This window comes from Entelurus aequoreus, linkage group LG22 (genome assembly GCF_033978785.1).
Source record: "Entelurus aequoreus isolate RoL-2023_Sb linkage group LG22, RoL_Eaeq_v1.1, whole genome shotgun sequence".
NCBI classification, from domain to species: domain Eukaryota; kingdom Metazoa; phylum Chordata; class Actinopteri; order Syngnathiformes; family Syngnathidae; genus Entelurus; species Entelurus aequoreus.
The window spans coordinates 12,183,365-12,197,664 of record NC_084752.1 but is presented as its reverse complement, the minus strand read 5'-3'; the positions used below and the strand labels follow the sequence as shown (position 1 = coordinate 12,197,664).

At 37.0% G+C, this 14,300-nt stretch overlaps 1 protein-coding gene across 1 annotated transcript; it reads right to left on the bottom strand.

Annotated features, from left to right (window-relative positions):
• Positions 1 to 1,984: 1,984 nt before the first annotated feature.
• On the bottom strand, positions 1,985 to 14,300 carry LOC133639819 (DNA polymerase delta subunit 4-like). The gene is made up of 5 exons (XM_062033441.1): positions 14,099 to 14,300; positions 11,691 to 11,806; positions 6,257 to 6,340; positions 5,977 to 6,088; positions 1,985 to 3,997 (listed from the first exon to the last, which is right to left on the bottom strand). Exons 2-5 carry the CDS (start codon positions 11,791 to 11,793, stop codon positions 3,973 to 3,975), a joined length of 324 nt encoding a protein of 107 aa, XP_061889425.1. The 5' UTR covers positions 11,794 to 11,806; positions 14,099 to 14,300; the 3' UTR covers positions 1,985 to 3,972.

Below are 14,300 nucleotides of genomic sequence, written 5' to 3'. Positions count from 1 at the left end.
CCTCTGCATTTGACCCATCCCCTTGTCCACCAGATGAGGGGAGCAGTGAGCAGCAGCAGTGCCACGCCCGGGAATCATTTTTGGTGATTTAACCCCCAATTCCAACCCTCAATGCTGAGTGCCAAGCAGGGAGGTAATGGATCCCATTGTTATAGTCTTTGGTATGACTCGGCCGGGGTTTGAACTCACAACCTACCGACACTCTAACCTCTAGGCCACTGAGTAGGTGTTAGGTATTATTCACCCGATTCAAACCGTTCCAACTTCGAACTGTTCAGCCTATTCAGGAATCGCGGGCTTTCCCTTGACAAATTCCAAACATTCCCAGATTTCCAGGATTTCCGGGACATTTTTCCCATTTAAAATGAATTGGCCATTTTTCAAACTTACGCCATTTCAAAATTTTTCAACCTATTCAAACCATTCCACCTTTGACACATTCCACCATTCTGGAAATTTAAACTACTTTTTTTCCAAGTTCAAAAAAAATTCCAGGATTTACTAGAATTCCTGGTTTTCCAAAGCCCTAGTTCTACCCTTTTTTTGGCCACAACTCCTGCCTCGTTTTTCAACACATTTCAACAGTTCCACCGTCAAAACATTCCTCTTAATCAGGACAAAAAACTAAAATTCCCGGTTTTCCTGAAATTCCAGGAATTCCGTAATTCCGTTTCTCAATTCAACATGTAACTACTTCAACATTTCTCGACCGATTTGAAAAATTCCAACACCAACCATTTCAACTCAACTCATTCAGACCATTCAATTTTTTTTTTTAGCATTTTCAAAAAAATTCCCGCTTTTCCTGAAATTCCCAATTTTTTGGGAAATTCCCATTTTAAAATCAATGAGATATTCTTCAAAGTTCCACAACTCCCACATTTTTCATGTGATTCAAACTGTTCCAACTTCAAACTATTCAGCTTGTTTGGGAATTGTGTGCTCTACTTCAGTGGTCCCCAACCGGTACCGGTCCGTGGATCGATTGGTACCGGGCCGCACAAGAAATAAAAAAATAAAAAAATGTTTTGTTATTTATTAAATCACCATAAAAAACACAAGATACACTTACAATTAGTGCACCAACCCAAAAAACCTCCCTTCCCCCATTCGCACAAAAGGGTTGTTTATTTCTGTTATTAGTATTTCTGGTTCTGGTTCCTACATTATATATCAATATAGATCAATACAGTCTGCAGGGATACAGTCCGTAAGCATACATGATTGTATTTTTTTATGACCAAAAAAAAATACCATAATCATATAAACAAGACATTTAACAAATGCCACTGTTTCAATGATTTGTAATGACCAACAAAAGGGCATTACTGACCCTATTTTTTCTTTGGTACCTGATCAACATCTGAAATATTGCCCACCCCTAATCGCTAACGATGGTGCCAAGCAGAAGCCAGAGCTTGAAACGATTATTCTGCTGTTCAGGTCTACGGTTTGCGAAAACTTGTTCTCTCCGGTGAAATATGCAAACAGACAAAAACAAGTGAATGAGACAAAAAAAACATTGTTCAGAAGAGATTGGGATATATAGGGTATCATATTAATATAATATATACATTAAATTATTTTTTATTTGAGAATTGCATTTTTGGGGAGAACTAGCTGCTCGTAGTTTGTGGGTTTTGTGTGCCATTTGAAAAATGTAAATTAAGTGAGGGCACTGTTTGTTGCTGTGGTCCAATTTCAGGTTAAAACACGCTTTTATTCTGAAGCTTACTTTGCACTACAATGTTTTAAAGCTGTTTAACTAGTTAGCTTGCTGTAACAATACAATACATGTTGGCATAAACAGATTAATTATCACATGAAGGAGGCCTTTGGGCCTCAAATTGTATGTCGACGTCGAAAAAAGCGGCCAACTTTTTCGTAATAATAATAACACAGCAGACTTTATGAGTTGGCCCCATGGACAGTCAGGAACGTGGTTCCACTGTATAATGCAGTATAACGCAGATACACAACCATAAACCACAAACCATTTATTTAAGGTAATGCAAAATACCCAAACAACGGCAGATATAAGTGTGTTGAAAATAAAGTACAAAGATCCACAGACAGATCTGTGAAAAAAATATAGAAATCAAAATAACAATCAACATCCAAACTAGAAGTGAAGAGGGTTTTGGTAGGGGACGGTGTGGCGAGGTTGGGAGAGTGGCCGTGCCAGCAACCTGAGGGTTCCTGGTTCGATCCCAACTTAGTCACATCCGTTGTGTCCTTGAGCAAGACACTTCACCCTTGCTCCTGATGGGTCGTGGTTAGGGCCTTGCATGGCAGCTCCCGCCATCAGTGTGTGAATGTGTGTGTGAATGGGTGAATGTGGAAATAGTGTCAAAGCGCTTTGAGTACCTTGAAGGTAGAAAAGCGCTATATACCCATTTACCATTTAGTAGCCAGGAATAGAGCAACAAGTTAGTCCAGGAATACGCTGGAGAAACAAGGAACAAAAACTAATCCGTAAAAGAGGGTGAAGGACACTAAATGTGCAAAAGCTAGGAATAAGATAAAAAGGAAGTACTAGCGCAGAAATGGAGGACTCATGTCTACACAGGGAACCACTAGAAGTTTGGATGATATCGGGCATCTTCCAGGTGTGAACCCTGGTCACAGGAAACGTGTTTACAGGAACTACAACAATAAAAGCTTGCATGGAATGCACTAAAAACTACAATCATAATAACCCAGCGGACACAAGAGATTCAAACTACATTGAGAACTTGGTGAATTAAAGGTTAAAGGTTAAAGTACCAATGATTGTCACACACACACTAGGTGTGGTGAAATTTGTCCTCTGCATTTGACCCATCCCCTTGTTCACCCCCTGGGAGGTGAGGGGAGCAGTGGGCAGCAGCGGTGCCGCGCCCGGGAATCATTTTTGGTGATTTAACCCCCAATACCAACCCTTGATGCTGAGTGCCAAGCAGGGAGGTAATGGGTCCCATTTTTATAGTCTTTGGTATGACTCGGCCGGGGTTTGAACTCACAACCTACCGATTAGGTTCTGACATTAAGCAACTCAAACATAACGTTGAAACAACATGTTTTTTGACGAGTTCTGACGTTGATTTGACCACTGAAATTTGGCCATTTCCCAACCAATATTCTACAACACAAATGCAATGTTGAAACAACATGCTTTTTGACTACGTTTATTATTATTATTCAATGTCAGGTTGCAACATTGATTTGACCATTGAAATTTAGTCATTTCCCAACCAACAATGTGGTTCCAACGTTGGACATCAAAATTGTATCAATTTACAAATACTACTATATTGCAATGTTGTTTCAAAGTCAGTTTTAAAGGACATGTATGTATAAAAACAACACTGCATCAATGTCTAATGCCTGCTGGGAAGGAACATACAGTTTTGTACAAGTTAGACTTTGCTGACAATGGACAGTTGCTTTATATTTCCGCAGCAGCCGAAGCCAGCTGGGATAGACACCGGCTTCCATTAATGAGGACAAGCAGAATAGAAAATTATTATGAGAGATTATGACATGTTTCACCATTGCAGAATACAAATGCAAGAATTAAATTGTTTCTAAATGATTACTCCTCTGACTGTTAAAATGTCGTAACTGTCCAAGCTGTATTCAAAATCCTTAGGATTGTGTATGCCGGTAGTGTATGAAACTACAGGGTGTCGTATTTTTTTCTATTTATTATATTCATATCCTATATAATATAAATATTTATTTTCATTATTATTTTATTTAAAACATTTCAATTACCGGTATTTATATTATATTTAAGTTAAAGTATTTAATTTTAATTGTCAAAACAATGATTTTGTGTTTTTATAGTTTATTATTATTTATTTATTTATTTTAGTATAATGTATTATGTATACTATATTTCCAGATTTTAGCGACACCCTTTATACATTCAGTGCAAGTATGTTAACATACAATCCTTGATAGTGAAGTTATCTTCTTCTTCGTTGGTCCTCACAAGGGATATTCACGCCATAAACTGAAAAACAGACACAATCATGCAATTAAGAGCTGTGACAAGAGAGGTGCAGCTCAATAGCATGTGCACTTGTGAAAATGATGATACAAATAGTTTGCAGCACAGTCGCCCCTTTGCCACATTTTGTTCATTTTAGATGATAAAATCAATCCTATGTAAGTCAAAATATTGTATTATGAGTCATATAAGCTTAGGTAACAAAGCAAGTTTACGTAATATTTAATAATACATCTCAATATTAACACATTTTATTTTAGAGAATAAGCTGTAGGCCAATAAAAACATACTTTGTTGTAAAAGTCTGGTCACCTTTGTTTTGTCTTAAAGTCCAGTTATGGATCATGGATGTATAATCCTTCATTATGGCAGTCAAAATATTAATTTTCATTCATTCAGCAGAGCATAAAAATAAGAAACCACTGCATTGCCCCTCTTGCTGACAACATTGATGCTGCTGCTGTCTCTGTAGTGCAATAGAAGTGTCCTTTCTTGGCAATTTATTGTCTGATAGGCAAAAATAATGATGTCACACTTACATTATGCAGGCTGTAGAAAGTTATGGTGTATGATAAATGTTTCTGCAAACATTATGTTGGGCACATGTTGACAAACAGGCACAGGCCATCTAACCCAGTTTATGAAGGATTGTGCAATCAGAGGGAACCTTCGGTCAGCGTTCTACCCTGTATTTGATCAGGAAATGTGGCAATTTTTACCTGAGAAAAAGGGCAAAACGACTGGAATCAAACACCCTTTTACATGCGGTATAATTACAATAACAAAATAAATGTCTTACATTACAATCATGCTTTGTCAAATATGTTTTGTAACGTAATCTGTGATATTTCTACCTAGATAAATGCTAGTACATCAGTTGAGAATATAGGGGGACATTTTTGTGTCAGGCTGAAATAAAGTGTATATTATTTTATAACATGTTCTTGTTAATATTCCTCAATTACAGAATGATTAGCAGGATGAATATTACATTTTATTAATAAATAGAGAAGGTTAAAACATCGTCATGCAGCAATATGAATGCTATTAACTTGTACAACATGTAATTTACAGAATATCAGAAGAATTTATTCGGGTAGAAAAATCCCAGATTACATTACCAAACATCTTTGACAATCAAATCATGATCATAACAATCCACACTTTGTGTAATTACTACGTGAAACTCATAACTAAACATTGTGTAGCTCCTATCCTCTGAATACAAGTGCTCCTACAGCAGGAATACAAATTCTGTATTCTCACAAAATACCAAATGTGGCAAGACACAAATGTACCGCAGGTATTTTGTTATTATCATTATGTCAGTTTATGTCCTTTTTTGTGTTGAGATGTTTGAATAAGTATAATGTTTAAAAACATTTAATTAAAACTACGGTAATTGTCCAGTCATGGTATTAAAAGCTTGAAAATTATCTGTCTAGCTTTATTTATAAACTGCAACATTTACAAACAGCTGAGAAACAATAATCAAAATAAGTATGGTGCCAGTATGCTGTTTTTTTCCAATAAAATACTGGAAAGGATAGAAATGTAGTTTGTCTCTTTTATCTGATTATTAATCGATTAATCGAAGTAATAATCGACAGATTAATCGATTATCAAATTAGTTGTTAGTTGCAGCCCTAATCTCTGCAATCGATAGTGATATTTTTTTGGTTAACTATGAATAAAATGCGATTAATCTCGATTAAATATTTTAGTTGTTAGACAGCCTTAATACAAATACAATAATTTCCAGTGTCTGCCTGTATTTTCCTGATTGTGCTTTGTTTCTTCCCAAGATTTAAAGCATCACAAGCTCTTTTGTGTTTTGTTTCCTCCCAAGGTAAAGCTCTATCTGACAGCTTGTTCATGATGTCGTTAAACATTACTGTATATGGGGTTTTATAGACTGCATATGTATGCAAATGATTGGCCAGTCGTCTCTATGATGTCATTTGTTGTTCTGTGTGTGTCACCTTAGATTGTACTCTGGATCAGTTTGGTTTTGTAGAAGCAAGTCCCGGATCTCCTCAGGTGGATCCAAACCATGCAGCTTTGCCCTCTCCCATCTCTGCAGCCTGCTGATCCCTGCAGCAGGCAAAGATACCCGGTAGCAAAAAAACAATGATGCTGATTCAAAAGTCGGCAACATCACTTCATGGATCGATACAATCAGTGACAACTTCAAAGGAACTACTGCTTGTTATCATCGCTTTGAAGAGACAAGTCAAATGTAATGTTGGTTAGAGTAGTTACCTGTACTGGGCCCGAATCTCCAGTCAAGGTCAAACTGTTGTAGTTTCTGTTGCTCTTCATGTTGGCATGTTTCAGTCACAGTGTCTGGTCGATAAAATCAGACTTCCATCACAATAAGATCAGGAGGATTAAAGACATACTAGTACTTCAGGGGTCAGGCTTGTGCAAAGATAGCCCTTTTAGTAGTGCTCAAGCACCTGCCCTTTTGCCCGGCGTAAGAAAAATGTCTGTTGGAACTCCTTTTTCTTCATTCATTTAAGAATAACAATTACTACTCTCTGTAATCAATTTCCCCCTAAATATGTGGGTCATATATTTGAGTTCCTATGAAAATTCCTCCCCAAACTGATCTATTGTTCCCCCGGCCCTCCTTCTCATGTAGCGCGCTGAGTCTACAGTACTTCTCCTCTGACACGCAGCATCAGACAGAAATGCAGCAATGTTTGTGAAATCACCTGACGTTGTTTGATGAAAAATTAATCACAGCATTAGGGTCACTGAAAACATTGCGGCGCTCTTGGTCTGAAAACAAACTTCTCCTAGTCCAGCTGTTTTCTGACGTTTGTCATGTTTAGTGAAAAGAGAGAGGGCATACCTGTCAATAATTGTATTTCAATATATGGGACATTTCCCCGGAAAATAGGGAAAAATAAGGGGTTTTAATTTTGATCACAAATTGCCGTTAAATCAGTAAAAAACACTCATTATTATTGTGATGCTGATTATGCATCAACTGTCATAAACAGTGAAACTAAAAATAGATGTGTGTATTCAATTTGATGATTTGAGTTAGTATTTTTTTTATTATTTAACTTCAGCTAAATATCCTGTTGTGATTCTTATCACCATAATAATTTTATGGCACGTGCCTGTCAGAGGTCCTCTATTACAGTGATTCTCAAATTGTGGTACTTGTCAAGTACAAAACCCAAAACCAGTGAAGTTGGCACGTTGTGCAAATCGTAAATAAAAACAGAATACGTCCATCCATCCATTTTCTACCGCTTGTCCCTTTTGGGGTCGCGGGGGGTGCTGGAGCCTATCTCAGCTGCATTCGGGCGGAAGGCGGGGTACACCTTGGACAAGACGCCAAAAACAGAATACAATGATTTGCAAATCCTTTTCAACCTACACTACCGTTCAAAAGTTTGGGGTCACATTGAAATGTCCTTATTTTTGAAGGAAAAGCACTGTACTTTTCAATGAGGATAACTTTAAACTAGTCTTAACTTTAAAGAAATACACTCTATACATTGCTAATGTGGTAAATGACTATTATAGCTGCAAATGTCTGGTTTTTGGTGCAATATCTACATAGGTGTATAGAGGGCCCATTTCCAGCCACTATCACTCCAGTGTTCTAATGGTACAATGTGTTTGCTCATTGGCTCAGAAGGCTAATTGATGATTAGAAAACCCTTGTGCAATCATGTTCACACATCTGAAAACAGTTTAGCTCATTACAGAAGCTACAAAACTGACCTTCCTTTGAGCAGATTGAGTTTCTGGAGCATCACATTTGTGGGGTCAATTAAACGCTCAAAATGGCCAGAAAAAGAGTACTTTCATCTGAAACTCGACAGTCTATTCTTGTTCTTACAAATGAAGGCTATTCCACAAAATTGTTTGGGTGACCCCAAACTTTTGAACGGTAGTGTATATTCAATTGAATAGACTGCAAAGACAAGATACTTAACGTTCAAACTGGTAAACTTTGTTAATTTTTGCAAACATTAGCTCATTTGGAATTTGATGCCTGCAACATATTTTTTTTAAAGCTGGCACAAGTGGCAAAAAAGACTGAGAAAGTTGAGGAATGCTCATCAAACACTTACTGTATTTGGAACATCCCACAAGTGAACAGGCAAATTGGGATCATTACGACTTTTTAGCGGAAAAACGTTTTCAAAAAAATATACATTTTCTGCTATTTTCGGGTTTTGTCGGGACACCTGATGAGGTTTTGAGACATCTCCTACAACTACAGGACCAGTATTGTGCTGTTGAAGCAAGACAGTTTTTAAAATTTTTGTGTAAGAGACCCCCCTTACGACATTTTAGCAAAAAAAAGTTGTTTAAAAAATTTTTAAAAATCTGTCATTTTCGAGTTTTTTTAGGGACTATTGATGAGGTTTTGAGATGTCTCTTACAAAAACAGGACCAGTATTGTGCTGTTTAAGCAATACTTTTTTATGTTTGTGTAAAGGTCCCCCCTTATGACATTTTAGCGAGAAAAAGTTTTCAAAAAATATCCATTTTCTGCCATTTTCGGGTTTTGTCGAGACTCCTGATGAGGTTTTGAGAAATATCCTCAACTAGGACCAGTATTGTGCTGTTGAAGCAAGACAGTTTTATTTTTATTTTTGTGTAAGAGACCCCCCTTAAAAAAAACAAAAATTACGTTTCTCAGTTCGAACATTAAATATCTTGTCTTTGCAGTCTATTCAATTGAATATAAGTTGAAAACGATTTGCAAATCATTGTATTCTGTTTTTATTTACCATTGACACAACGTGCCAACTTCTCTGGTTTTGGGTTTGTATAGCCCCTGCCTCGTTTTTAATGAATACTAGGCCAACTACGCTACTGTAATTCAATGTTAGTCATTACGGTGGTACTTGGAGAGCCAAGTTTTTCTAAGGTGGTATCTTGGTGAAAACAGTTTAGGAACCACTGTTCTATTTACATTTGTTCAAGAGACAGATCTTAGCAGACATAGTGAGGCCCAGATGGTGGGTAACGGGTGACTACAGGAGCACGGTTGTGGGTGGTCGACTGATGTCATCTTATTTGCACATTTGGCCATAAACATGTGCATACATCTTCTTTTTTTAAAAAAAAACACATTATACTAAAATTGACATCGTTGTTTTGTTATTAGCGTCAGCATTTTAGCATGTTCTCATTACATGATACCTTTTTGCTTCATTTATGCATCTGTTCTTTCTTTATTTTATTTCTACAAAAGACAACAGACTAAACTGGGGCCTTAAGAATTGTATTTAGAGCCCTCCACCCCATTACTATAATGTTTCACACTTTTTGATGTGAAAAAAAATGTATACTCTTAAATCAAACTCGAATTAATTTTGACGCATGTATTGTACTAAAACAAATTCATGGGAAATAAATTGTTCAATAACTTATTTTTAGTGCAAAATAACATTTATAACCCTTGTGCAGCCCTTTGAGACACTTGTGATTTAGGGCTGTATAAATAAACATTGATTGATTGATTGATTTTAACACACATATACAGGTATATATACATATATGTATATATACATATATGTATGTATATACACTACCGTTCAAAAGTTTGGGGTCACATTGAAATGTCCTTATTTTGAAGGAAAAGCACTGTACTTTTCAATTAAGATAACTTTAAAATAGTCTTAACTTTAAAGAAATACACTCTATACATTGCTAATGTGGTAAATGACTATTCTAGCTGCAAATGTCTGGTTTTTGGTGCAATATCTACATAGGTGTAGCAACTATCACTCCAGTGTTCTAATGGTACAATGTGTTTGCTCATTGGCTCAGAAGGCTAATTGATGATTAGAAAACCCTTGTGCAATCATGTTCACACATCTGAAAACAGTTTAGCTCGTTACAGAAGCTACAAAACTGACCTTCTTTTGAGCAGATTGAGTTTCTGGAGCATCACATTTATGGGGTCAATTAAACGCTCAAAATGGCCAGAAAAAGAGAACTTTCATCTGACACTCGACAGTCTATTCTTGTTCTTAGAAATGAAGGCTATTCCACAAAATTGTTTGGGTGACCCCAAACTTTTGAACAGTTGTATATATATATATATATATACACACATGTATGTATATATACATATATGTATATATATATATATATAAATATATATTTATACATACATACAAACATATATATATATATATATATATATATATATATATTAGAGATGCGCGGATAGGCAATTATTTCATCCGCAACCGCATCACAAAAGTCGTCATCCACCCGCCATCCACCTGAACTAACATTTTATCAAAACCACAACCGCCTGCCACCCGCCACCCACCCGTTGTTATACATCTAATATAGACGATGCAAGGCATTAATATCTCTTGCGTGGCATTAATAGCTCTTGGCCACGCATTAGAGGCTAAGAGATATTAATGCGTGATAATATTATTTATCATTATTATAATATTATTGTCATTTCCATTAAGAAAGTGTTGACTAATATTGTTTTTTTTTTTTTACCTGGTCTTTAGTATTCCCACGTTTTTGCCATGTTTTTATTTTTTTCTTCTTCTTCTGTTGTGTTGCGTTGTGCTGTGTCACGCCAAATTTCTTCCCCCTACAACCCCCCCCCCCCCCCCCATTTACTTCCGTGGTCATGTTTCCTCTTACGTCATTGACAGCGATCGATAGCACTTCGGCTTTGACTGCCCGTCGCTGGAAGGATACTTTGTCTTTGACAGCTGCTGGAATCTGAAGAAATCGATTATTGTTTATTTTTTTGTACAGGCGCGAAACAGGAAAGTCGCGTGCCGGTTAAGGACCCCCGGCAACTTTGTGACTTTATTGGACGCAGCCCAGGAAGTAAATGGGGGGGGGAGGTTTTTGTAGGGTGGAAGAAATTTGGCGTGACAGCTGCAGCAGTGCCTGATGAATAATTGCCTGTTTCAAAGAGTGCTGCTCGTTTTTCGTATGTGGGTAACAACATTTAACTATGTATATATATTTCCGAATTGGTTCAACCGCCACCCGCCCGAATCTATTTAAAATCTATTTTTTTCGTCATGCATCCGTCCGACCCGCGGATTATCCGCGGAGTCCGCGGTTGTGTCCGCAAACCGCGCATCTCTAATATATATATATATATATATATATATATATATATATATATATATATATATATATATATATATATATATATATATATATATATACACACACACATATACAGTATATATAAACCTTCCTAAATCAAGACTATGAGGGCTACATTTGCTATTATAGCCCTGTCAGTGACGAAGCAGGAAGCGGCTCGGAAAAAGCTTGCGGGAAAATTTTATTCGAAGTGTCCTGTCATTCATTAATTGACATTTTATATGTGCTTTTTCACGCAAAACGGGGCCCCCACGGATCGCAACAGAGTGAGGCAGGCCCGTAAAAAAAATTCCACATCCTTGGTTTGTCATTCATATATCATGAAGGATGTACTGTGTCCGATGTTAGGTGTTCATTTTGGTATCAGTTCCGACTTATCCTACAACGTCGTCGTAGGATCAGAACTCGTACATAGACCAAGGACCTCCACGCTGATGACGCCATCATCTATTCCTCTGCCACGACCATAACTCAGGCTGTGTCCAAACGGCCAATCCACCAACATTTCATCCCACATATTTCGTACAAAGGCAACGTCATACAGGAAAATGATACCAACCCTGTGATGAAGGAGCAATGGGTCCCTTATCTTTTTTTGTCACTTTTCTTTCTTTCTTCACGACTTTAAATGAGTCAGTTATAAGGCCACTCTTGGTCGTCATGACGACAGATGTCCTGTAAGACACAATTTTAAAAATGTATTTTCATTTACACTCGTTATTTACATAATTCTACAAAACCCAAAACCAGTGAAGTTGGCACATTGTGTAAATGGTAAATAAAAACAGAATACAATGATTTGCAAATCCTTTTCAACTTATATTCAATTGAACAGACTGCAAAGACAAGATATTTAATGTTCCAACTGAGAAACTTAATTTTTTTTTGCAAATAATCATTGACTTAGATTAATGGCAGCAACACATTGCAAAAAAGTTGGCTGAGGGGCATTTTTACCACTGTGTTACATGGCCTTTCCTTTTAACAACACTCAGTAAACGTTTGGGAACTGAGGAGACCAATTTTTGAAGCTTTTCACGTGTAATTCATTCCATTCTTGCTTGATGTACAGCTTAAGTTGTTCAACAGTCCGGGGTCTCCATTGTGGTATTTTAGGTTTCATATTGCGGCGCACATTTTCAATGGGAGACAGGTCTGGACTACAGGCAGGCCAGTCTAGTACCCGCACTCTGTTACTACGAAGCCACGCTGTTGCAACACGTGGCTTGGCATTGTCTTGCTGAAATAAGCAGGGGCGTCCATGATAACGTTGCTTGGATGGCAACATATGTTGCTCCAAAACCTGTATGTACCTTTCAGTATTAATGGTGCCTTCACAGATGTGTAAGTTACCCATGCTTTGGACACTAATACACTCCCATACCATCACAGATGCTGGCTTGTCTGATTGATTGATTGATTGAAACTTTTATTAGTAGATTGCACAGTACAGTACATATTCCGTACAATTGACCACTAAATGGTAACACCCGAATATGTTTTTCAACTTGTTTAAGTCGGGGTCCACGTTATCCACATGAATCAATTCATGGTATAATATAACTGATATAACTCACATTCCTGGAAATGCTAAGCTTTCTGTTTAACTCTGACTGTCAGACATGGTAGAGGAAATGTTATTGTTGGTTTGACTCACAATATTTTGATGAATATAAAAAGAGCCATCAGTTTTTTTCCAATCTAAATAATAATGGTGCCTCTATGTCAGGGGTGTCAAACGTAGGGCACAAACAGGTTTTATCCGGCCCGCGGGATGAGTTTGCTAAGTATAAAAGTTAGAGATGTCCGATAAAATTATCGGTATCGGTTTCAAAAACTAAAATGTATGACTTTTTAAAACGCCACTGTACGGAGTGGTACATGGACGTAGGGAGAAGTACAAAGCGCCAATGAACCTTAAAGGCACTGCCTTTGCGTGCCGGACCAATGACATAATATCTACGGCTTTTCATACACACAAGTGAATGCAAGACATACTTGGTCAACAGCCATACAGGTCACACTGAGGGTGTCCGTATAAACAACTTTAACACTGTTACAAATATGCGCCACACTGTGAACCCACACCAAACAGGAATGACAAACACAATTAGGGAGAACATCCGCACCGTAACACAACATAAACACAACAGAACAAATACCCAGAACCCCTTGCAGCACTAACTCTTCCGGGACGCTACAATATACACCCCCCGCTAATTCCACGACTGTATATATCGTATCGGTTGATATCGGAATCAGTAATTAAGAGTTGGACAATATCAGAATATCGGCAAAAAAGCCATTATCGGACATCTCTAATGAAAATGAGCCAAAATTTTGGAATGAAAGAAACTGCTGTTCTAAATGTGTCCACTGGATGTCGCAATAGCAATTATTTGTATCTTTTTTTGATTATGCTACATATGTAAAAAATAAAATAAACCACATGATGAAAATGAGCAAACTACATAAATAATATCCTGTAATTTGATTTTGATATTATTTTGGTATCTGGATAGATTGAATATTAACACCAATGAGTTGACTGATGAACAACATCACATCATTTATTCAGAAAGTAAAGATACAACATGTAAGTATATAAAAAAATTTTTTATGATTTGTACATTTTCAGAATGTGCTTGTTCTATTTTTAAACAAAGAGAACAATCTGAAGTTGTCTTTATTTTTAAGTTATCTGCCGTGATTTTACCAGTCCGAACCACTTGGGAGTAGATTTTTCTCCTTGTGGCCCCAGGTCTAAATTGAGTTTGACGCCCCTGCTCTATGTATTAGGTTGTATTCAAGACAAAATAGTTGTAACAATTTGGTCTGTTTTATATTGTTATACAGTAGATGTCTTTTTAGAAAGAGTTTATCCCAGACAAGCTGTCGTTGTGATAATGATGATGAATGTTCTTGCATTTGTTTGAACGCCAACTTCTTTGTTTTTAAAGCTCCTACCTTTTTCTTCTTTGTTTTTATTCGGCGGTATCAAATTTTAAAAAGTTCACGCCTCTTCAGGTTATGTGCTGGTTAGATAAGTCTAATTAGTTGAAGAAAAACTCATAATAATAATAAAAAAATGCGTCTTCTTTCTGACGAAAAAAACAAAAACATAACACGCCGTAGATGTGACGTCTCCAAGATAATCCTCCTGCTCCTT